Source organism: Marmota flaviventris, chromosome 14 (genome assembly GCF_047511675.1).
Source record: "Marmota flaviventris isolate mMarFla1 chromosome 14, mMarFla1.hap1, whole genome shotgun sequence".
Taxonomy (NCBI): Eukaryota; Metazoa; Chordata; class Mammalia; order Rodentia; family Sciuridae; genus Marmota; species Marmota flaviventris.
Genome location: NC_092511.1, coordinates 77,949,856 through 77,972,905, shown reverse-complemented (window position 1 = coordinate 77,972,905; position 23,050 = coordinate 77,949,856). Strand labels below are relative to the sequence as shown.

The 23,050-nt window shown below is 51.9% G+C and overlaps 1 protein-coding gene across 1 annotated transcript in view; it reads left to right on the top strand.

Annotated features, from left to right (window-relative positions):
* The window catches only part of Tcf7l1 (transcription factor 7 like 1), a 113,032-nt gene that overhangs the window by 84,094 nt on the left and 5,888 nt on the right, over positions 1-23,050 (top strand). The window contains exons 4-5 of the mRNA XM_027948915.2: positions 11,312-11,395; positions 22,333-22,465. Of these exons, the coding sequence (XP_027804716.1) occupies positions 11,312-11,395; positions 22,333-22,465 (217 nt within the window). The remainder of the gene's footprint in view (positions 1-11,311; positions 11,396-22,332; positions 22,466-23,050) is intronic.

The window sequence follows — 23,050 nt, the reverse complement described above, 5'->3', positions numbered from 1 at the left end:
CTGGCGCCCTGAGGAGCCCAGGGCAGGCCGCGGGAGCTACACTGCCCCCTCCCAGCACTGGGTGGTGGGAGTCTGACGTGGTCTCTGGAGGTGACTTGGCAGGCTGCTCCACCTCTGCGTACCTCAGTCCCTTGGTCCCTTCATCCAGGATCACAGTGGATAGCTTCTAAGGCTGACAATAGAGTGAAACAGTGAGGGACGTGGCCAGGTGGACAGCTTGGTGCAGGGCAAGCGCCATCTTCAAAGGAAGCCATTGACCCTCCTGTGCAGACGGTGTGGCCGTGGCTCTGCCATTCCTACCTACTTTCCTGGAATGACACCATATCAGACAGTACATTCCATCAGTGTCCTGCGCCGGGTGGAGTTGAGCGGCACAGCCAGGTAGGACGCGCAACATCCTGGGTGTCTGACGGTTGGTCCCAGGTCCCTGGGACAACAAGAGGCATGGATGTGTCGGTCCCTTATATGAAACAGTGTCATGTCTGCAAGGAGCCCAGGCACACCTTCTCTTAAATCACTTAAGATACCTGACAGATGCTGTGGAGATTGTGGTCATGGAGTCATGTTGAGGAAAACCTGGACACGATCAGTACACACCCCACACCGTGGGCCACCATTCTCCAGTGTGCAGTGGGTGGAGCCCCGGGGACCAGCCACCGGGGGATGCGGAGGGAGGGATGGCAGCATTCACTTACTTTCTGAAGTCAGTTTATAAACAATAAAACTATAAGAAAACTACAGATATTGTCCATGAATGTCCAGTGGCTGGCAGACCACCACTGGCAGTGGACACCCGCTCCCGTTTCACTGCTTTCACCCTGGTCAACCGAACAAGGGACAAGTTCAAGAGTAGTCACTGATTTCCCAGAGACACGACATTTCTATCTGGAGCTGGCTGGGCAGCGGCACCTGAGACACCTGCGGTGGTGGCCAGGCACCTCTCAGGAGGATGTGCTGTGCCATGGTGCAGGGCCAAGGGACATATAAGACTGGGTACCGTCCCCAGAAAGTGTTGAGGAGACGGAGAGGAGATGTGAACCTTCCTGTGAGCAGGAGTCGGTGGGCAGTGGAGTGGGCCACTGACTCAGAAGAAAGAAGAGGCCAGGCCAGTCGAGGCCAGGGTGCCCCTCCAAGTCAGGGATAGAGATGGAAGGTAGCTGTGCTAACCTCTGGGTCTGTGGACAAAGCCTCTTCTTCCAGTCCCTGGGGTCACCTACCCACAGGGCGTCTGCAGAGGCCTTCCCAGCGCCTCTTCCTGGTGCTGCCCTGGCCTCAGACCCCCTTGTACTAGTCACACTTGTTTTCCTGCTTTTTTACAGTGGCTCCTCATTGTAAGCAAGCATCCAAAAAAATCAAAGTTTTCCTGAAATGTCTGTGTACACAAAACACATGTACACACATCGTAAATGGGACATCTGAGGGATCATTAGACGGAAACTGGGGGCAACACTCTTTCCTGAAGAGAGGAAGCAGTGGCACCATGAGTCTGTGTGCTGCATGTGGCCAAGCCAGGGGCAGGGGCCACACCAGTGATCCCAGCAACTTTGGAGGCTGAAGCAGGAGGATCATGAGTTCAAGACCAGTCTCAGCAACATAGCGAGAATCTGTCTCAAAATAAAAAGGGCTGGGGGTGTAGTTCAGTGGTAGAGCCCCCCTGGGTTCAATCCCCAGTACCACTTCAAAATAGGTGTCTGACCCACAAGGCCCATAGCCTGTCTATCTAGCATCCCTCGCCCTCCCTTCAGGGTGATGCAGAACTCCTCCTCCTCCCTAACCCTGAGGCAGGGTGCGAGAGAGTGTATACACTCAGGCCAGGCTGAGGTGTGGGATCTGTACTCCCGGGCCTCCTCACCGGGAGGCAGCTCCAGGCTGCCTGGCTCTTCTCCGGTTGTTTTACTGGCCCCAGATAAGCACTTCCTGTTCCCCATTGATCTCACTCAGCCCCGGCTTCCTGCCTCCTCAATACCTGGGATGCCTTCCAGCCCCTCCCCCACCAGGGAAACCCACACACTTGAGTTCCCAGGCCTGCATTGGGTCCATGGGACTCTGCATCTGTTTCTGTGGCTAGCCAGGTTCTCTGCAGCCCTCACCCCTCCCAGGAGCTTGTTTCCCCGATGCCAGCAGGAGAGGAAGTTCCTGCCCATGCTGCTCTCCAGACAGAGCACTGGCCATCCACCACCAGGCCTCATCTGAGCCTGGCAGAGTAGTCTCAGCCCCCTGTTGGCAGCTACCTGGTGTCATGCAAGACACCCTGGTCCCACAGAGCCAATGCAGGAAGCATGCAGTGACCCACAGGCATGGTCTGCTGTGGGCACAGGGGCATGGGAGCACCTGTATCCCACACCCGCCTTTCCAAGCTTCCAGGATCAGGCCAAGGCTTCAAGAAGGCAAAATCTGTCTCCTTGTACCCTCCAAGTTCCTCTGTAAAAGCCCAAAGCCCCACTTTCTAGTACCAATGTCGATTGTTTTAGTGACCTTGGGTAAATTTAGGAACTTCTGGCAAGCTTCGTTTCCTCATTTTCAAAATGAAGATGACAGTATCTGCTTTACCTGTATCCAGAGGTCAGTAACATAAAATCAGATAACATACAATGTTACCTGAGAAATGGCCAGGCACCATGGTGCACACCTGTATCCCAGCTTCTCAGGCTGAGGCAGGAGCATCTCAAGTTCCAGATCAGCCTGAACAACCTTATTAAGACCCTGTCTCAAAATAAAAAGGGCTGAGGGTGTGGCTCAGTGGTAAAGCATCTGCATAGCATGCATGAGGCCCTGGGTTCCACTCTCAGAGCTGCTAAATAAATCATATAATGAATGGCTGCCCCACTCAGATGCCCTCCTGCCCTGCGGTTTCCAGACTGATGCTCTAGTCACTTTGTGCTCCTTGTCGAGTCTACCCTCTAGCCCATCAGGTCATCATCACCTCCTTCTGTCTGGGTGCTCCCAGGTCAGTCCACAGGCAGTTCTGAGGGCAAGTGAGGACCCACGGACGGGGGTGGGGGGAGATGGGCTGGGCACAGGAGCAGTAGTGGCTCTGAGCAGAGGGGAACTGGTGCCCTTCATCTCCACCCATGCCCTCAAAGAGGTCACTCCCCCAAGATCTTCCAGGACAGGCTACCAAGGGGCCCAGCCAGCACAGGAGACCTGGATTCCAGCGATTTGATTCATGGCACAGGTTTGGGATGAAAATAATTGAACTAGGGTTGCTTTAAACAGCTTTGGTGACCGCTGTGGGCCTTTGTCTTGGTGTTTGCTTTTGTTTTTTGGTATGAGGGATTGAACACTGGGCCTCCTCACCCCTGAGCTACATCCCCAGCCCATCCCCCAGCCTCCCTAACCATAACACAGAAATGCAAATTGAAACTCCAAACCTTTCCAGTTGGCAAAGATCAGAATGTTAATGACCCCTGTGAACCTGGCTTAAGCTCTCTCCTGCGGAAACTTACCAAGACTTCTCAAAACCTCCTGCGCACACCTTAGACCTCACTGCCCCTCACAGCTAGAAATGAGTCCCACAAGACTCTGTCCACCCATGAGCAAAGAGACACGGGCTCCGGGAGGTCAGCCAGGTTCACTGCAGCCAAGGCTGGGAATCACCCACACAAGGCTCTGAAGTGAATTGTGGCGTGAAGCAGGCGCCATGAAGCCGTCACCCCGAATGAGGCTGCTCAGCAGGAACCGCCATGGCAGGGCTCACCTAGTGGAGCCTATACATGGGCCAGAGGACAGGGCCTGGAGCTCCAGGCACAGAAATGAGGAGCCAAGAGCAGGTTGGAAGCCCAGGGCTCTGCTCCAGGGGGGCCCTGGTCAGGGCCACTGGGCTGGCCCTGCCCGTGCTTGAGGCAGTTTACCTCTGTTCCTGCCAGAAAAATGCCCCTGGTCAAGTGTCAGCTCCCCCAGGATCCAGGGTCCCCACAGCAGGTACAGTGAGCAGCTCCTCCCCCGACTCTGCCTTCCCTTGATTTTGTTTGTTCATTTTTTGTTTTTTCTTTCTTTTTTGCTTCAAGACAGGGTTTGGGGCTGTGTTGTTTTGAGATTCTAAGGCTTTACCTCCACACCCCTGGGTGGGACCCCTTCCCACCAAGCCCCACAGAAGAGGGAGAGCCCTGCAGAAGGTGCAGTAACAAATATGACTGCTCTTGAATGACCATGCAGTCTTGCTCTTTCTCTTTTTTTTTTTGCTGTTCTTTTCTCCCTCTTCTTCCTTTTTCTGCTGTGTTGTGTGAGCTGGCCTCAAACCTCTGGGCTCCAGCAATCCTCCTGCCTCAGCCTCCCAAGCAGCTGGGAAAAGAAAGTAGCCCCTGGTTTACCTGTTCCTCAAGAGCTCACTAGGTGCCCCCTGCCCTGCAGCCTGTCCCCTCCAGTGTGATTGACACATGGAGACACCCCCTGCCCAGTGTACAGCCTCCTTCCCAGGTCCTCCTCCATAGGAGGCCATGGGGTCCAGGCCCTGCCTGTAGGTAGGTAAAACACCCCATTTTGAAGATGAGCCAGTCGAGTCCAAGGAGGCCAGAAGAACTGGGACCCTGGTCATGCTCTGTCCTGCCTCACGGAAAGCTGTTCCTGAGGAGCAGCCCATTTTTTAAAAAACCTCTGTCAAGTTCTGGTAGGCAAAATTTCCTGGTTCTCTGGAGCTGGAGGAGAATAGTTTGAGGTAACTTGGAGGAAAAGGGGGTGGTGTGGGGAGAGGCAGAGTATGCAGGGCTGATCAGCCTCTGGGGGCCAGGCCTGTCCTACCTACATGTTGTTGTTTACTGTCTTCTGAGTTGATGACTCAGAGGTGAAATGATTTTGGAGCCCTCTGCCACCAGTGCATGGAGCGGGCAGAGCATCAACTTAAAAAAAAAAAATTGTGGTAGAGTTCTTGCCTGGCATGTGTGGGGCACTGGGTTTGATTCTTAGCACCACGTATAAACAAACAAATAAATAAAAGTCCATCAATAACTAATAAAAATGTTTTTTAAAAAACTGTTGAGCCAGATGCAGTGGCCCACGCCTGTAATCCCAGCAAAACAGGGTCTCACTAAATTGCTTGTTAAATTAAGTGTCTTGTTAAATTGCTAAGGCTGAGCTGGGTGTGGTGGCATACACTTGTAATCCCAGTGGTTTAGGGAGGTGGCTTAGGGAGGCAGGAGGATCAAAGGTTCAAAGCCAGCCTCAGCAATTTAGCAAAGTCCTAAGCAACTTAGTGAGACTCTGTCTCAAACTAAGGGAAAAAAAAATTTTTTTTTTGAGGGCTGGGGAGGTAGCTCAATGGTAAAGCGCCCCCGAGTACAATCCTTGGAACCAAAAAAAGTGACTAAATGTCGTGATGAGGAATAGAAAACCACCAGTTTATTGGTTTGAAACCTGCAGAAGTGTGACTCTAAATAACTGCAGTAAATTGTGTCTGTCATGTTAACTTCAAAAGCAGCTTATGATGGAGCAGGAGGCTTTTCAATTGGACGTATTTGTAAGGACTGTCTGGCCAGAAACTTGAGGAACCCAACTTCTAGTGAGGTGGCCTGTGGGATTAGGTGCGGCCACCTTCCTGCACATGCTGAAACTACTCTTTTTATAAAAGAAAGCAAGGGACTCAGGATGAAGCACAATGTAGAGCAACGGAGACCCCAGGTTCCCTCCCAGGGCCACAAAAACGAAATGAGACAGTGGAGGCCTGCATTGTGGTCCTGCTCTCCTGGTGTTCCGGCTGATCTGCCTTGTTGGGGACCCAGTCCTCCTAAATCTTGTGTATAATTAATTATAATGCCCCAGTTAAAAATAGGGAAAATATGCCTTTTGGGTGGGGGTGTTGGAATCTCAATTTTTTCGCTCTTGGAGAGGCTTTTGTCGCCCTGCTGCTGGGCTAATTGCGCCATGTTGGTGTGTTTTTGGCTGTTGGGCCGGGTCTGGTGTCCTTCCGTTTCCGCAGAAGGCAAAGGATCTTGCCCCAGCGGCAGGCAGAGGCAGGCAGGACCAGGCTCAGGGCGCCCGCGCGCTGCCTCCAGATCCCAGAGCCCGAGGTGTGGGAGCAGGAGGTGCAGCCTGGTGGGGTCAGCTCTGGACTGCTAGGGAGTTTGGGGCTTTATCCCTTGACCTCAGAATCCAACCAGGGAGAGCCTTCAGCGGGGAGGAGATCAGGCTGGTTAGGATTTCAGAGCCAAAACTCTTGTAGGTGTTTGGAAAACCTTTGAGAATCAATTAGCTTCCCAACTGGCAAGATGGAGAACAAGGGAAATGTTCGTGTTTCTTCATATGTTTCCATTTATAATAGGATTCTTTTTGTTAAAATTTCCTTTGGCCGGGCAGGGTGGTGCATAATCCCAGTGACCCAGGAGGCTGGGGGATCACAATTAGAAACCAGCCTTAGCAACTTAGTGAGACCCTGTCTCAAAATGAAAAATTAAAAGGGAGCGCATTTTCCATATTTTTAATAAGTGCATTATAGTTGTACATAATAGTGGGATTTGTTACAAATAGTATACATGCACACAATATAACAATATAATTTGGTTAATATTGTTCCCCAGTACCTCCATTTCCCTCACTTCCTCTGCTGCACTGATCTCCTTTCTGTTTTCATGAGATTCCCGCCTCATCTTTTTTCCTTTTTCCTCTCTACCTTCCCCATGAGAGAAAACATATCACCCTCCACTTTCCATTTGACTAATTTTACTTAACATGTTTTTAAGTTCCATCCATTTCCTGCAAATGATATAATTTCATTTTTCTTTTTTTATAGAATTTATTTTAGTTGTAGATGGACCCAATACCTTTATTTTATTAATTTTTATGTGGTGCTGAGGCTCAAACCCAGGGCCTCACATGTGCTCCACCACTGAGCCACAACCCCAGCCCCTCCATTTTTCTTTACGACTGAGTAAAACTCCACTGTGTATATAGGCCACGTTTTCCTTTATCCATTCATCTGCTGATGGATGCTGGCCGAGGCTGGTTATGAAAGGTGCTGCTGTAAACATGGGCTGCGGGTGTCACTGCAGTGTGGTGACCTCGGTTCTTCAGGATAAACCAAGGACTGGCACCTCTGGTGATATGGTGGTTCTGTGCCTAGTCTTTTGAGGAACCTCCATTCTGATTCCCATAGCTGTTGTACCAAGTACAGTCCCACCAACAGGTTAAGTGTCTTTTCCCCATGTCCTCCCCAGCACGAACTCTGCCTGTGCTCTTGACGACTGCCACTCTGTCAGATGAGGTCTCAGTGCAATTCTGGTTCGAGTTTCCCTGGTTGCTAATGATGCCGGACATTGTTTCATGTATCTGTTGGTCATTCGTATTTCCTCTTTTGAGAAGTGTCTGTTTAGCTCATTCACTGAAAGGTGGTCTGGTGAAGTTGTCTGAGTCTGTATGTTTTCTGATATTCCTCAAGAGCAGAGCGTCTGGATGTCATTGTGGGAAGACATGGGCCTGTGGGGCTGGGGATTGTAGCCTTACTTTGGTGTGCCAGGCCCGAGCATCCTCTCGGGGAGGACGGGGGTCCTCACTTCCCACTCAAGGGGCCCCGGCTTCTTAGGTCTCTGGAGTCATTCATTGTTTACCACTGGGGACCACAGAGGCAGGAAGGACCCGTCACCTAAACTTGCCAAGTCCCATCTTCTGCTACTGAAGCACAAAAAAAGAGTGAGTCTGGAAAGCAGGCCCTGGGGCTGTGGTTGTCACACCTGGGGACATTTTGCTGCTTTCCTCACTCCCCACCACAGCAGCATCCCATTTGGAGCTGTGCTATGGATTCTGTGACGTGAGTTTTGTTTCCTCGGGTCCTGGGTCCGCTCAGAGGGCTTTCTCTGAGAACAGAATGTGAGTGTCCCCAGAGCCCTGTGGGTCCTGCCCCTGGGAGCAAGCTTGGGGCGTGGTGGGTCAACAGGGACAGGTCCTGTCCTCCCTGCACCCGGGAGCGGGAGGGTTAACCTGTGCGCTGTGGCAGGTCACCTCTGTACAGGGCATGCTGGGACTTCCTCCCAGCTGTTTTACATCATGAAGATTTGTGTGCTGGGGAAATTCCAGGGCACAGCTGCAATTAATCTGCTGCTGGGTCTCCAGGCGGAGCTGGTCTTGGAGGATGATTCTCCACCTCCCTGCAGGAGAGGGGCTCAGGTCTTTAGGGCAAACATCCTTCAGAGGGTCCCTTCCCCAGGCCCAAGTCGAGCGGAAACAGCCCACCTGGCCCAGTGCTCGTCCAAGGAGGGCTCCGGGGAGGAGCCCGAGGGACAGAAGGGGACTCGGAGCAATGAGGAAATGAGGAGCAGCACCCTCTGCCTAGTGGGCCAAACCACACCGACAGCAGCATTTGACACAGATGTCACCAAAAGACTAGTTCACCCTGAGTTAGGAATGTGGAGGTGAAAACCTCCGGCAGTCTGAGGAGCATCCCCCAGCATGGTGCAAGAAGAGCGTGGCCAGTGGGGCCTCCCTGGGTGCCCCAGAGGTGCTCCAGCGTGGGAAACCCATCAGCCGTCCAGCTCCCCCGAGAGCTGGGGAGACCACAGGACTACTTTGGTGGCTGCTGAGAGAATTCAACTTTTCCAGTGAAAAAAGGAACAGAATCAGCCTTCCTTAAAAGGTAAAGATGTAGTCAGACCCTGGCCTCACGTCCTGAGCCACCGTCCAGAGCCCTAGCCCCTCGGGAGCTGCCCCCACCTGTCCATCACACACCTGGTGGCAGGCTGTGCAGCCTGTGAGTCCAGGCTGGCTGTGCCTGACTCTTGTCCCCTTTCTCCTTCCCATGCCAAGAGTCCTTATCTCATGTGCAGCACCCCAGAGGCTGCTGCCCAGGCTCTGTATTCTAGTGGGACTCCCAGGAGGGAGACGACCTGCCTGCAGGGTACTCCCCTCGCCCTGTGGGGAAGCTGGCCAGGAGCCAAGCCTGCAGGAACCAGTTGCATGGACACCCGAGGGCTCAGAGGACCCAGCAGCTTTCCTTTGGCCACATTCCATTACTGGGCAAAGAATCTGAGTTCAGCCACATGTCACTTAATCCCCAAGGACAGGAGCAATAGCCCCGTGAATGAGGGGCTGACCTTCGTGAGAATCACCAGCAGAGGGAGCTTCATCTCCTGGCCTTGGACGGGCCTGACCTAGGACCTCAGAACAGCCCCGCCACTCCGGCGACCTCACCTGAGGTGGGAGGTGCAGTGAGCACTGCCACTCCTGTTGCCCAGATGCTGGTCCTGGGGCGCTCACCACCCCTGCAGTGCACCTCTCCTCAGCTGCAAGACCTCCCGTCCTACAGGTCACCACACCCCACCCCAGCATACATTGCAAACCATTGAAAAGGCACAGTGGTGATCGGGGAGAGCGACAGTCCTCCACACTGCTAACCCAGGACACGTCCTCTACGCATGCCACCCCAGAGGCAACACTGCTGTCTTCCCACACTGGGGGACACACCTATAAGGGACTGCTCTTCAGTGGTGGGCAGGCCTTCAGATTGTCACCCACCCTGCAGGCTCCTGGGACACTCAGCATGTGAGTCTGGACCCGAGGGGAGAAGAGGCTGGGGTGGTCTCCTCCCCCCAAAGCTCAAGACCCCGCATTAGGTGGGTGAGACACCAAGCACATGGCAAGCAACCCGAGATCCTAGCTATTGCCAGAGCCCTTTACCATTAGGTGCGTGTTCACACGCGTGTGTGTGCCTGACATCCCAGACCCTGGCAGACAAACCCCATGGGTCTCAGGGAATCGGCAGAGCCTCCCTTCCCCGGGGACCTTTGGCAACGTCCAAGACGTCTTTGGCTGTCACACTGGGCAGGAGGCTACCACCCTCCAGTAGGTGGAGGCCAAAGCGCTACTCATGTTTCAGCACTGTTGCCTACGGCAGAGGACTACCCAGCCCAATGCCAGTGGTGCCAAGGCTGAGAAACTCAGCACTGCCACCAGCGTCACTCAAGACCCCAAGCCCTAGCTCCGTCCCAAACTGATCTCAGACTCCCTGAGCCACGCCTGTGACCTGGCTTGTGGCCTGAGGGCTCCCTTCCCCTGTCTCATGCTGGCAGGCTGGGCCTTCTCTAACACCGATGTTGGATGGTTGCTTCCAGGATGCGCTAGCACACAGTTGGTCCTTGAGCATAAGCTCTGGTGACCTCAAGCATCCCCTCAGAATGCTGGTGCCTGCATGTCCCCTCACGTCTGGGTGGCAGCAAGAAAGCTGAGAGAGCCCAGCGAAGCAAAGGAATCATTGGGGTGGGCATCAGTGCTGTGAAGAGTGTGGGGTCTGGAGTCTGCCCCTGCCCCAAAATGATGTGTGAATGGGCTTTGAAAATCGCAAATGAGGCACTGGCACCGTTCGCTGGGGAGATTTAACTACTGATGACAGTATTTGTCCAGGAAGTGTGGGCTCTGGGTAGGGCAAGGTGGGCGGGGTGGGAAGGAGGAAGAAGATGGTCAGCAGGAGATGGGGATTGGGCTGGACTCCCTGTGCAGGGCTCCAAGGGCCCAGCCTCTGTGCCCACCCCACAGGTTTCCTGAAATTTCCTGGAGTCACCACTTCCTGTCAGCGCTTCCATTCTCCAGGTGGCTTTGAGAACCCTGCAGGGAGGCTGCCTTGCTGGGCTGCTGCCCCAGGCTACCTGTCCTGGTGGAAGAGGACACCTACTGAAGGTCTCCCTCCTGCCAGGCGCTGTGCTTAGCCCCCACACTGTCCCTCCCACACAACCTGCAGTCAACAGCTCCCCTTCAGATGAAGGAACAGGCTCTGAGTCGCATGGCAGGTGGACAGAGGAGAAGCCCTGTGTGCTGGCCTCGGAGTCCAGGTGGCTCTTCCCAGGGACCCTGCCTGCTGCCCGCTTTCTGCTCCAGCCCAGGCCAAGGCTGCACCACCCCAAGTGGAGGGAGACTTTCCCTGGAATAGAGCACTATGTACACGCATGTGTGTGTGCACATGTGCACGTGTGTGTGTTTGTATAGGGTATTTACTGCTGGGTTTGAGTGTTTTGCAGTGACACAAGGTGGGCAGGTACTGGTGATCTTTTTAAGGGTGAGAAAACCAAAAAAAAAGCTCAGCAAGCTCGTGGAGGGTCGAGAACCCCCGTGGGCTGCGAGTTTAGCAGGTGGTTTTATTCATTTGTTCACCAGCTACTTCTGCTGAGTTTTTTCTTCAGGAGCATTGGATGAAGCTGCAAGAGATGGGAACAGGCCAGCAGGATGGCCACCTGGGGCCTCTCCTCCTCAATAGGACCGGCTTGTCCCATGACTGGAGAAGAGAGGGCTGGGGGCTGGGATACATGGCCTCCTGCACCACAGGGACCCCACCGCAGGGCTGCTTCTCTCTCACTGGGCACCCCCCTCACCAGCTGTGTTATCTTTCCTCCCCATGCAGTACCTGCACATGAAATGGCCCCTCCTCGATGTGCCCCCCAGTACCACAGTCAAGGATACCAGGTCGCCATCTCCCGCACACTTGGTAAGTTCATTCCACCCTAAAGCACTAAAGGGGCCCCCAGTCCTCATCCAGTTCCCTTCTCCCCTGCAGCTCTGGGAAGCTGATGGGGGCTCACTGAGCTTCCTCCAGTGCGGGGGCACAGTGGGGCTGACAGTGAGGTCATGTCCTCTCCACGCCCTTGCACTGTGATTGGCACACCAATGGGCCCCGCTGCTCACCTGGCTCCTCGGAGATACCTGTCTCAGATCCTTGCCACTGCGCTGGATCCCGTGGCTAGGTCACATGGGCAAGGGGATCCTTTCTGGCCTACTGCATCTCAATCAGAACCACCTGGGCTTCTTCTCAAAACCACTGCAGGGAAATGATCCACTAAGATGTGTGCACGAAAGCTCAGTGAAGTCCAGTTAAGCAGGTTTCAGCTCCTCAGGAGATGCGGGGGCTGGTATCCAGGGCAGAGCAGATGCTGAGCCTCACCCTTACCCTGCCATTCCCACATTTGAGCTCCTTGAGTCCAGGCTCCCCACCACCAGCCAGAGGTGGGCCTCCACACACTGAGTCCCAGAACCTTAGAGGTGCAGCCAGGGACCTGCTCTGCCTCCACGTGGCCATAGTACAGATTGGAGACCAGGGCTTTGACACCACCCCTTGCTAGCTGTCAGGCAGGCAAGGTGACAGGTGGTGTTCGGGATACATGAAAGTAGAGCACCTTACATAAGGAACCCCACACCCACCTACCACAGAGTGCCTCAAAGCAAACTCAGGCACCATCCTTCCTCTCACAGGACAGGTTAGGATGCGCTGCTAATCCTCCCTCATCAAAGTCAGTCAGCCTGAGAGAGGATGGATATACAGAGAATGGAACGGTGGCGCTGTGAGCCTGTGCAGCTTCCAGCCCTCTGGGACAACCTGCAGTGTCAGAGCCCAGCAGTCCGCCTTTCCTGGTAGCATCTGCATCTGGGTCAGGGATCTGTGTAGGGCCAGTGAGCAACCCAGACAGCCCTGGCATGCCCACCCTGGTGGCAGAGCAGCCCATTGAAAAGCTCTCGGATTAGGCCAGGCTGGCAGCTCTGGCCCCAGCTGGCCCCAGAGTCCCTCTTGGGGTGATGAGCGTGAGGTCCGGGTGCCCTCTAGTGGCCTGAGTGGCCTCAGTGGAGGACTCCACCCCATCTACCCACCCACTGACTTTCCCCCTGCCCAGCCATCCTGCCTCCACCTGCCCCCAGTCCCCTGCTGCAGATCTGAGACTTCGGGGCCTGTTCTTCTCTCCTCTGTCCACCTAAGGTCTCTCGGCATGTTGTCGCTCCTTGGCTTCACTTATTTCTTCAGGTACTGGGGATTGGACCCAGGAGTGCTGAGCCATATCCCTAGCCTTTTTATTTTTTATTTTGGGATAGGTTTTCACTAAGTTGCTTAGGGCTTCACTAAGTTGCCCAAGCTGGTCTTGAACTTGCCAATGCTCCTCTCTCAGCCTCCTGAGTCACTGAGATTACCAGTGCACCACCATGCCTGGTTCTGGGTGCTTTTAAGAGGACACAATTTCCCTTTAAAAACTGACACATGGGCTCTGGGTTTCCCATCCTTCCTATTGCACAGAACAACCCATCTCTGAAACATCAAGGCTTGTGCTGTGTCCTGCCCTGCCACTATGAGCAAGAGGCTGTTCCCTCCAGTCCTTGCCACCTTCCCTGGATGTGTGTTTTCTCTGGGCACCACTGCAGCCTGGCTCAGCCCTGCCCCTGCCAGCTGAGTCCCGCCCCCTCCTGCTTTCGGTGGTGGCATCTGAGAGTGCTGGCTCCCCTCTGCGCTTTTCATTGCCCCCCCAGACGCTGTGTCATTCTCCCATCAGTTCCTGACTTTTCTAGGCTTTCGTTTCCTTTCTAGATCCTTTGCCTCCAGTAAATCAGCTCCTCACCACTAACTGTCTCAGGGTAAGTCAGAAAAATACATGAAACTCCTGAACCTTCCAAAGATTCTACCCCCGAGGTTGCAGCTGCACACACCTGGCCGCTGCAGAGTGAGCTCTGCTGACAGCAGTGCCCCACCAGCTGCAGAGGGGACCCTCATTTTGACTGAGAGCAGAAAAGCACCAACTGTTAATGGGTGTTGCACTGTGGTCAGGCCTAGCAGTGAAGCGTCCCTCAAAGCCCACGGAGCTCGGGACCTGAGGGCCTTTGCGGGAGGGAGACCCCAGCGTTACCTTGGGACTCTGTGCATGGAGCTTTAGAGTGAGAGCCGCACACTCCCAATTCGAGGGCGTGTGCATGGGAGGAGGATGCGGGCCAGGCTGGAAACAGAGCGGCTTTAAGCCTGCCCCACCGCTTTCCTGGGCAGCTTCAGGCATATGACATCACCTCTCTTTGCCTCAGTTTCCTCATCTACTAAGGGGGGCTAGAGGGACCGCTCCAGAGCTGTTGTGGGAAGTGAGTGTCCTAATGAGCTCAGCTTCAGCCGCACAGAGTGTCTCATCCCCAGCGCTTGCTCCCACATGGGGCACCACAGCCAGCGGACTAGACTGCCACTGCAGTGTTAAGAAATCCATCCAAAAGGGAATGAGCAATTAAAAATCCCGGTTAATTAGCTAAACTAAGAGGTAATGCTCCCCTGAATTAGGCACCAGAACAAATGGACAGACAGCAAAGGTAACAGAGATAATGAGCCCATAGAATTCAGCTCTGATCCCCCAAGGACAGGATTTAATTGGTCTGGGGTGGGGCTGGTGTCCTAGGGTTTTAAGCTCCCCAGGGAATCCTAAGGGATCCTCAGGGGCAGCCAGAACTGAGACTCTGCAGGGATTGCTCTTTGCAGGTGGAGGCAGAATGGAGGGAGGCCCTGAGGCACCCCAGCCTCCTGGGCAGGCCTCTGGGAGGTGGCAGGTTGGACCCTGGATGGTTTAGAGAAATTAGACACTGGATGATGGGAATTTGCTAGAGAATCAAGGGTAAAATGGTTTAATAAGAGGTCTGACCTGGGAAGGAGGCAGATGAGGAAAACTGCCAGGTACCCAGGGAGGCTGCGTGGGTCAGGTGGGGTGTCCATGAGGACTTGTGCACGAACCGGCCATTACCCAGAGGGCAGCTGGAGTTCCGTCACTGCTTCTTGTATTTCTACTGTTCTAGGCAGCTCTGAAAACCCAGGAACAAGGATATTTCATAAGTAACTATTTCCAGTACAGGATCACTAACCTCGATGCTCACAGTTTATCCACCCTGTGGACAGACCCTGGCTGCTGCAGGTGCTGTCCCCTGCCCCCTCCACTCCCTCCCTGGAGCACTGTGCCTGGCCAGGCCTTGCCAACACAGGCCCTTCCAGCATACAGCCACACCCAACAGAGACCACATCAGGCTCAGTTACCTACCCTGCACCTGTCAGGTTGTCCAGTGAAGGGAGGGCTATGTTCTGGAGGCCAGTGCCCCAGTATACCCTCTCCCCCCAGCCCTCAGGTCCTTCCTCCCTTTGGTTCACAGCCAGGTGGCCATGGCCCATCCTGGGCAATCCCCAAAGCCTGACAGCCTTCTGTCATTTTGCCCTGTCCTTTTCCCAGCCCGAGAAGTGTTGAGGTGGTCTCTGGGCCACAGGTCACACCCACGATCTGCCAGGTGACTGTCCAGCCATTCCCTGGGTGTTCTCTGCAGAATACACTGTCTCCCTTTTTTGCCATAAGAAAAGGCTGAGAATTTACAAATCTTCAAGTTCTGGTTCCTTCTTGAATAAAAATTCCTTCAATTTATCTTTCTCTCACATTTTACTGTTAATTGGGGAAGAAAAACCAAGCCACACCTTCAGCACAGTGCTTAGAAAACCCCCTCTGCTAAGTTCTCAAATCCATCACTCAGAGCTCCACCTGTTACACCAGAACACAGTACCCTTCCAGCCAGGTCCTGCCCACTGTGGAGACAGTGTCACCAGAGTCCTGCCAGTGTCCAACAGCATGTCCTGCTTCTGTTTCTGAAGCCCCACTAGACACACCTGCCACCTCCATGTTTCCCTCAACAGTCAACTTAAGACACACACCCAGCCCTTTTTATCTTTATGTGGTGGTGAGGTTTGAACCCAGTGCCTCACACATGCTAGGCGAGCGCTCTACCTCAGAGCCCCTCTATGCTTTTTTGAGTGAAAAGAATACAACAAAAAAAAATTATAAGAACCAATTAATTCTAGGTTGAAAATTGGGGTTGGGGTGTCATTCATTATACTTTTTTGTATTTTCCAAAAATTGTTTTTGGAAATCTTTGCAGAATTTATAAATTGTCAGCTATTTCCTTGACAAGTGTTGTGTAACAAATGATTCCATGGCTTGCAATGACAAGTGCTTTTTTCCCCCCACCCCCTAATTTTTTGTTGTTGTTCTTGGGTACCTGGGATTGATCTCAGGGGCATTCCACCACTGAGCCATATTCCCAGCCCTATTTTGTATTTCATTTAGAGACAGTGTCTCACTGAGTTGCTTAGTGCTTCACTTTTGCTGAGGCTGGCTTTGAACTTGTGACCCTCCTGTCTCAGCCTCCAGAGCCGCTGGGATGACAGTCATGCACCACAATGCCAGCTCTTATTTTTGTATTGATACATTAGAGTTGTACATAATTTATACATGCACACAATACAATTTGTCAATATCTCTCAAAACAATACAATTTGTCAAATATCTCTCCCCACACTTCCAACAAGCACTTCTGTTTCTGGTGTATGAGTCAGCGAAGTGGCTCTTGTAGGGTAAGAATGGGGTTCAGCTTTCCTCCACGTGGCTTCCAAAACCCGGAACCAGTGTCTGCCCCTTCTCATGTGGCAGACACACAAGAAGGAAAGCATCTTTAACACTTCCTGTCACCTGCTCATGTTCCCCTGGTCAGAGTGTTACCGCTGTTGACCAGTGACTGGTCAACAGCGACTGATGAGTCCTTGCTTCCCCAATGTTGAAGAATAACACCAGAGGAGCACGCTGAGGCAAGGTCAGAATGGAAAATTAGAAGTTTATTAAAGAACAGCAGAAAAGACCTCTCCTGGAAGAAGAAGGGGACCCAAGAGGTGGAATCCCTTGAAGGGCGAATGTGTTCCCCTTTTTATAGTTTTTGGTGATGGAATGTAGGTGGGAAGGTCCAAAGGGTTGGGACACAGGTGGGCCAAAGAAGTAATCTGGGCATTTCCCAGTCAAGTTTGCTGTTCATTAACATTTCTTTGGGATGGGCTATCTTCAAATCTGTTGGGGGCTGTTTCCTGGGCTTCATTAACATTCCAAGAGTTGCTCAACTTTTCCGGAAATTCATTCTCTACATGGCCTCCATTTTAGATTTCACTCGATATTAGACCCAATTTACCTAACTACACTGACTACCTAACTTTAAATCTGGCTTCAAGAGCACATCGTAAGACAGCCTAATATCAATGGCAAGGGAAGGAAGGGTTATAAATAAATCTCAAACTGTCACTCGTGTCACCACATCTTGATTTATCAATCTCCTTCAGCATTTAGAATTCTTTCTGGAACATTCTCTGAACAGTAATAAATTATTACAGATATCAACAATGGTGCTCATTTACTTTCTGCCAAATTTTAGTGTCTTCAGCAAGATCAAGATTAGAGCTACCACTGCCATTCCTCGGCACTAGGAAGACCCTCTGGCAGTATCTCAGGTCTTTCTGCACCAAGCAGGGACTCACCCTCTTGAGCAGGTGTTGGAACCAGCATAGAGGGGCTCCTTAGGCCAAAGATCTAGGCCCCCCACCCCTGAGGCTGCTGATGGAAGTAGGTGTGGCCTGAGAACGGGGTCAGAGACACTCCCTGCAATTCCAGCTTGGCTTCTAGGACAGTGACCCTGTCTTCAGCAGCCACCAGAATCTTCTAGAGAGCTCAGTAACACACACCTCCACCTGGTGGAGTACTGGCCTGCATGAGCAGGGGCCTAGACTTGGAGCCCTTGACTGCAGTGTGCACACTCTCCTGGGCTCCACTCTTGGAGTTTAATTCAGTCGGTCTGGGTGGGACGGGGCCTGGGAATTGGCATTCCAGTAAGTCCCAGGTGGTGCAGCTGCTGCTGGCTGGGGACAACTCAGAACCTCCTGCAGGGCCACTGTCTGCAATGGCTCCTTTTCAGTGTGGGAGCATCACTGGGTGGTTCTCAGAAGCAGAGCGCAGAGCTTCCTGTCACACTGCTGGCTGCCAAGCCCATGCCTGATGCTCCCTAAGGACCACATCTCCCCTCCTCAGCTCCCGCCATGAGACCAGCGCAGCTTGGCATGCAGTTCTCAAATTAGACATGCGCTGGCCTTTCCCTTCAAAAACTGTACCCCGTGCTGGAGGGGCTGGCGCACCTGTGACCCCAGCTACTCTGGATTCTGAGGAAGCGGGGTAGAAGGTTTGGGGCTAGCTGGACGACTCAGCAGGACCTTGTCTCAAAAAGCAAGAAGGGCTAGGAATGGAGCACAATGGTAGAGCACCCTGGCTTCAATCCCAGTACTGAAAAATATATATGTATAATTTCTTAAGAACAAAGACGTTCTCTTAACATGAGCACAGTACAGTTTCAGAATCAAGAAAGACACGCTAACATTTCCCCTTACCTACCCATGCACTGCCAGGTAGACTGGGAGGTCGGCCTGTGTCAGCCCTGGTGTGGTGTCTGGCCAGGCTCCTGCGCTGCAGTGGACAGTGTCTTTGGTCTCAGCACAGTTCCTTACCCTCCCCTGCCCTTCTTGACCTTCTGGGTTTTCGAGAGGTACCGGCCAGCCATCTTGCAGAGTGCCCCTCCCCGGGCCTTGCTGAGTCTCTGCCCACTCCTACTCAGGCCATGCTTTCTGGCCAGGAGCAGCAATGGCTATGTTGTGCCCTGTCCTGCCCTGCCCATCTGTCCAGGGGGGAGATGTTGGCCGCACGCTTGGTTAGGGGTGCAACTTCTCTGCAGTGCTGTCTTCTCCTTGGTGATGAGCAAGTGCTTGCAGCACACTGAGGCCCTGGGTCAACTGGCATCCGTGACTTTTCACCCACGTCAGTCCTTCTCTTAGTTTCTACTACTGAGCTTTGGCCCCTCTGAAATTCTTATTCACATCTCCTAGTTCATTAATCTCTGCATACAGCAGAATTGACGTTGTGGAAAATAAAATTTGTGCCACTGGTCACACTGATGAAGAAGCTGGAGGCCAGGCGTGGCGGCCATGCCTGTGATCCCAGCCACCCAGGAGGCTGAGGCAGGAGGATCACAAGTTCAAGGCCAGCCTAGGCAAGTAAGTGAGACCCTGTCTCTCCAAATAAAAACAAAAAGGGGTGAGGGTGTGGCTCAGTGGCAAGCACCCCCTGGTGGAGAGAAGAGAACATCATCTCTGCTGGTAGTGGAAGACTGGCTGTGAGGGGACAGACAGTCTTCATCAGGTAGAGCCACCAGTCCCTATGTCCCCCAAGCCAGCGGCTTCCTTGTGAGGCACACCCTTTTACCTCTGAACTCTGGAGCTGGGTTAAGAGAAAAGCACAGGCCCTTCAGGCGGCTTTGTGGAGGCCTCCCAGTAGGCTGCTGAAGGGGGGCAGGCAGCAGGTCAGGGTGGCCCGGAGCCCTGCGCAGTCACCTTTCCTTTGGCTTCCGAGTAAGTCCTGAGGGGTGGGAAAGGGGCCACGTCCCTGGGAGCCAGGGATTTAAAGCGTTCTAAATACAGATGAACTGGACCACAGATGCCTGGACCAGAAGTAGTGTCCCTCATGACTTCAGGAATAAACTGGGTCCCAGATGGCGTTGAGGCGCTCTCTCTGGGCACAAAGATCTGGACTGGGCCACTCACTCACTAGGAGAGTGTGTACTCCTGCCCCTGAGTTCACGCTGTGGATGTCCTGCCCCTGGTGGCAGCTGAGCTGGCACAGGGCAGGACCTTCACTGTGAGAGCAGCCTGGTAGATGCGCCCTGGCTGGCCTCTAGAGGAGTCCTGGCTTATCTGCCTCCCACCTCTCCTAGCTCACTCTCCGGACCCTGGCGACACCTAGCGGGGAGCGGTGGTAACTCAGCCTATGGGTGAGCCCACCTGGGCCTCAGGCTTGCTTAGAGTCGGCCAGGGCTAGTGCTGTTTGCCACAGCTGCCAAGACCAGCTCAACCGCACATGATGCTGCAAAGTGCTCAGGATGAGCTGGATAAGTGTCAAGCACCGTGGGTGGGCGGTCTCAACAGCAGGAGGTACCAAAATGATGAGCAGATTAAATGGTGATTGTGTTTTCTAAATGTGCTTTCTGATGTAGCTTGTAGTTCTTAGAAAATTTGTGCTATTCAATATTTTGAATTTTTTATATTCTTTTTTACTCTTTTAATTTTTCCCTTTTCTTATATATTATCTATATATATATATATATATATATATATATATATATATATATATTAGTTGTAGATGGACACCATACCTTTATTTTATTTATTTTTATGTGGTGCTGAGGATTGAACCCAGTGCCTCACATGTGCTAGGGAAGTACGCCACTATCAGCTACAACTCCAGCCCCTTTCGATATATTTTTATTTGTGCATTACAATTGTACATGATGGTGGGATTTGTTGTTACATGCACACAATATAACAATACAGTTTGGCCAACATTATCAAAGTATATGTTTTTAGGTAATAAAGTAAAATAGGAAAATATAGACATGAAAATAATTTAAGAATCACTCATGGGCTGGGGTTGTGGCTCAGTGGTAGAGCATTTGCCTAGCATGGGTGAGGCACTGGGTCTAATCCTCAGCACTAATTCTTTTAAAAAATAAAAACCACTCAGTTCTATCTCCAACATAACTACTGTTCACATTTTGATGTGTTACTATTTAAGTTTTTTGTTGTTGTTATTGTTTGTTTTTTGTTCTTTTGTTTTTATACTGGGGATTGAACCCAGAGATGCTTTATCACTCATATCCCCAGCCTTATTTATTTTTATTTTTTTTTTCTTTGAGACAGGGTCTCACTAAGTGGCTGAGAGTCTGGCTTCGAACTTGCGATCCTCCTACATCAGGCTCCTGAGTCAATGGAATTATGAGGGTGCACCCCACACCCACTAATCTTTTTTTAAAGTGATAATTTACAAATTTTTTTAACTGTCACCTGTAATGCCAGCAACTATGAGGCCGAGACATGAGGATCTCAAGTTTGAGGTCAGCCTCTACAACTTAGCAAGTCTCTATATCAAAATAAAAAGAATAAAGACCTGGGGATGTGGCTCAAGCGGTAGCGCGCTCGCCTGGCATGTGTGCGGCCCGGGTTCAATCCTCAGCACCACATACAAACAAAGATGTTGTGTCTGACAAAAAAACTAAAAAATAAATATTAAAAAATTCATTCTCTCTCTCTCTCTCTCTCTCTCTCTCTCTCTCTCTCTCTCTCTCTCTCTTTCTCTCAAAGAAAAAAAAAAAGACCTGGGAATGTAGCTCAGTGGCAGATCACTTAAGTGCTCAAGGCCCCAGGTTCAATCCCTAGCACTTAAAATATATATATATATATTCTGTGTAATTATCACTTTTATCACTTACTTTCTGTCTGGGAATTCTGCTGCATTTTTTTACACCAAAATCATTCTTTTGACCAAGTTGTTTCCAAGAAACCCAAATACATCATTTAGATGCATTGAGTTCCTAGAAAGTGATCCTAGAATTATTTTTTATACTTTCCTTTGTGTTATGTGTTCTTGTGTGTAGAGACATTGACAACAACCAGTAAGTGAACAGGTGACAACAGTAGGAAGAAAATGTTTTAAATTGTTGTGCAGCATCACATGAGCCCACCCCAGGGGACAGGAAGTTGTTGAGGGGAAGGTGGAGGGTGTTCCCACCAGCAGGTCCTGTGCCCACCCCCTGGTGACTGTTCTCTGCGGTTGTCTGATTGTCCTCATGGGCGCCTAGGGAATGCACAGGTTTGCATTATGAGCAAACACACATCCTATGAAAGGAATAAAGGCTTAGAATCCACAGTCGAAAGATTCAGACATGCAGAACAGCTGTCTAGAGTTCTAGCCCCAGGGCTACCTCCACATCGTCTCTTTTACAAATCTCTTTTGTAAAAAACTCCTCCACTTATAACTTTAAATAAATAAAAGAAAAAGAAAAAACTGAATGTTGCTGGGTACAGTGGCCATGCCTATATCCCAGTGACTCGAGGCTGAGGCTGGAGAATTGCAAATTTAAGGCCAGCCTCAGCCACTTAGTGAGACCCTGTCTCAAAATAAAAAGTAAGCCAGGCACATGGCGCACACCTGTAATCCCACCAGCTCAGGAGGCTGAGACAGGAGGATCATGAGTTCAAAGCCAGCCTCAGCAAAACTCAAGGCTCTAAGCAATTCATTGAGACCCTGTCTCTAAATAAAATACAAAAAAAAAGGGCTGGGGATGTGGCTCAGTGGTCCAGTGTGTGCCCCTGAATTTAATCCCTGCTACCAAAAAAGTCAAAAGGACTGGACATATAGCTCAGTGGTAAAGCAGCCTGGGTTCACTCCCCACTACCAATAGATACATAACTGTCCCTTCTCCCTGACAGATGTGTGCGTGGGTTCTTGGGAGGCCGCTGGTGTGGGGAAAAGCACTCTGGTTTGGCAGAGCCACATAGTGCGAGGGGAGCCCCACTTCTATTGCTTGCTTGCTCTGTGCCTGGGTCTAGTCACCTAACCTTCCTGATCTGTTTCCTCGTGTCGGGGTGATACAGCTTCTTGCCAGGTGGGACAAGGGCTGGAGCCCTTTCAGAGTTACTGAGATTACCCAGCACCCTCAATAACTGAGCCAACATATAGTGCATATAGTACATGCGAAGGGGTGAGGACAGGTGCTTTGGGTAAGGTCTCTCAGGGAGGGTGTGACCCCCTCTCATCCTGTGCCTTCCTCCTCTCCAAGGCTGTGGTGAGGACTGAATGGAAAGTCACAGGGAAATACCTGGCATGCACTCTACTTAGGAAATAACAACTGGCTCACTCCCAGCTCGCAGGCAGCTGGTCCCAGTCTCTCTTCTTTGTCTTTCAGTCTAATAAAGTCCCTGTTGTTCAGCACCCGCATCATATGCACCCGTTGACGCCCCTCATCACCTACAGCAGGGACCACTTCTCCCCTGGCTCCCCTCCCACGCACCTCTCCCCGGAGATTGATCCAAAGACAGGTGAGGTGTCAGCACACAGGTAGCGCTCTGATGGGCTTTTTCTTTGGGGACATTGTAGCTTCAAATGAGGCAGACCTTCATTCAATTGGTGTCCCTGGCTTGCAGGAGTCTCATGACCCACCCGCTCCTTTAGCCTGCTCTGCTTTCTCCTGGGCTGTCCTCGGGCCATCTTAGGACACAGGGCCTGGCCCCACAGTGAATATCTGGGTTGCTCTGTCAAAATGCAGCCAGCTGCAGGCTCTGACTCCCTGAACCACAACCTGTGCCTAGTCTGGGAGCATTCAGGTAGAATCACCTGAACCAGTAAGGTGAGGCGCAGGAAGGAGTCACCCAGGGAGCCACAGGCTCCACGACAGTCATGGCTCAAAGCAGGTTTGGATCCACCTTGGGAGAAATAATGATTCCTAAAGTTGCAGATAATGAGGGCAAATGTGGAATAGAAATCCAGAGTTTAGGGCTACGGTGTGGCTACCTCAAGGAAAGCCTTGGGTCCAATCCCCAGCTCCACACACCCAAGCGAAAAAGAAATCCAAAGTTTATTTCTCTGGAAATGAGGCAGATTTTCTAAAAGTCAGTTAACTGATG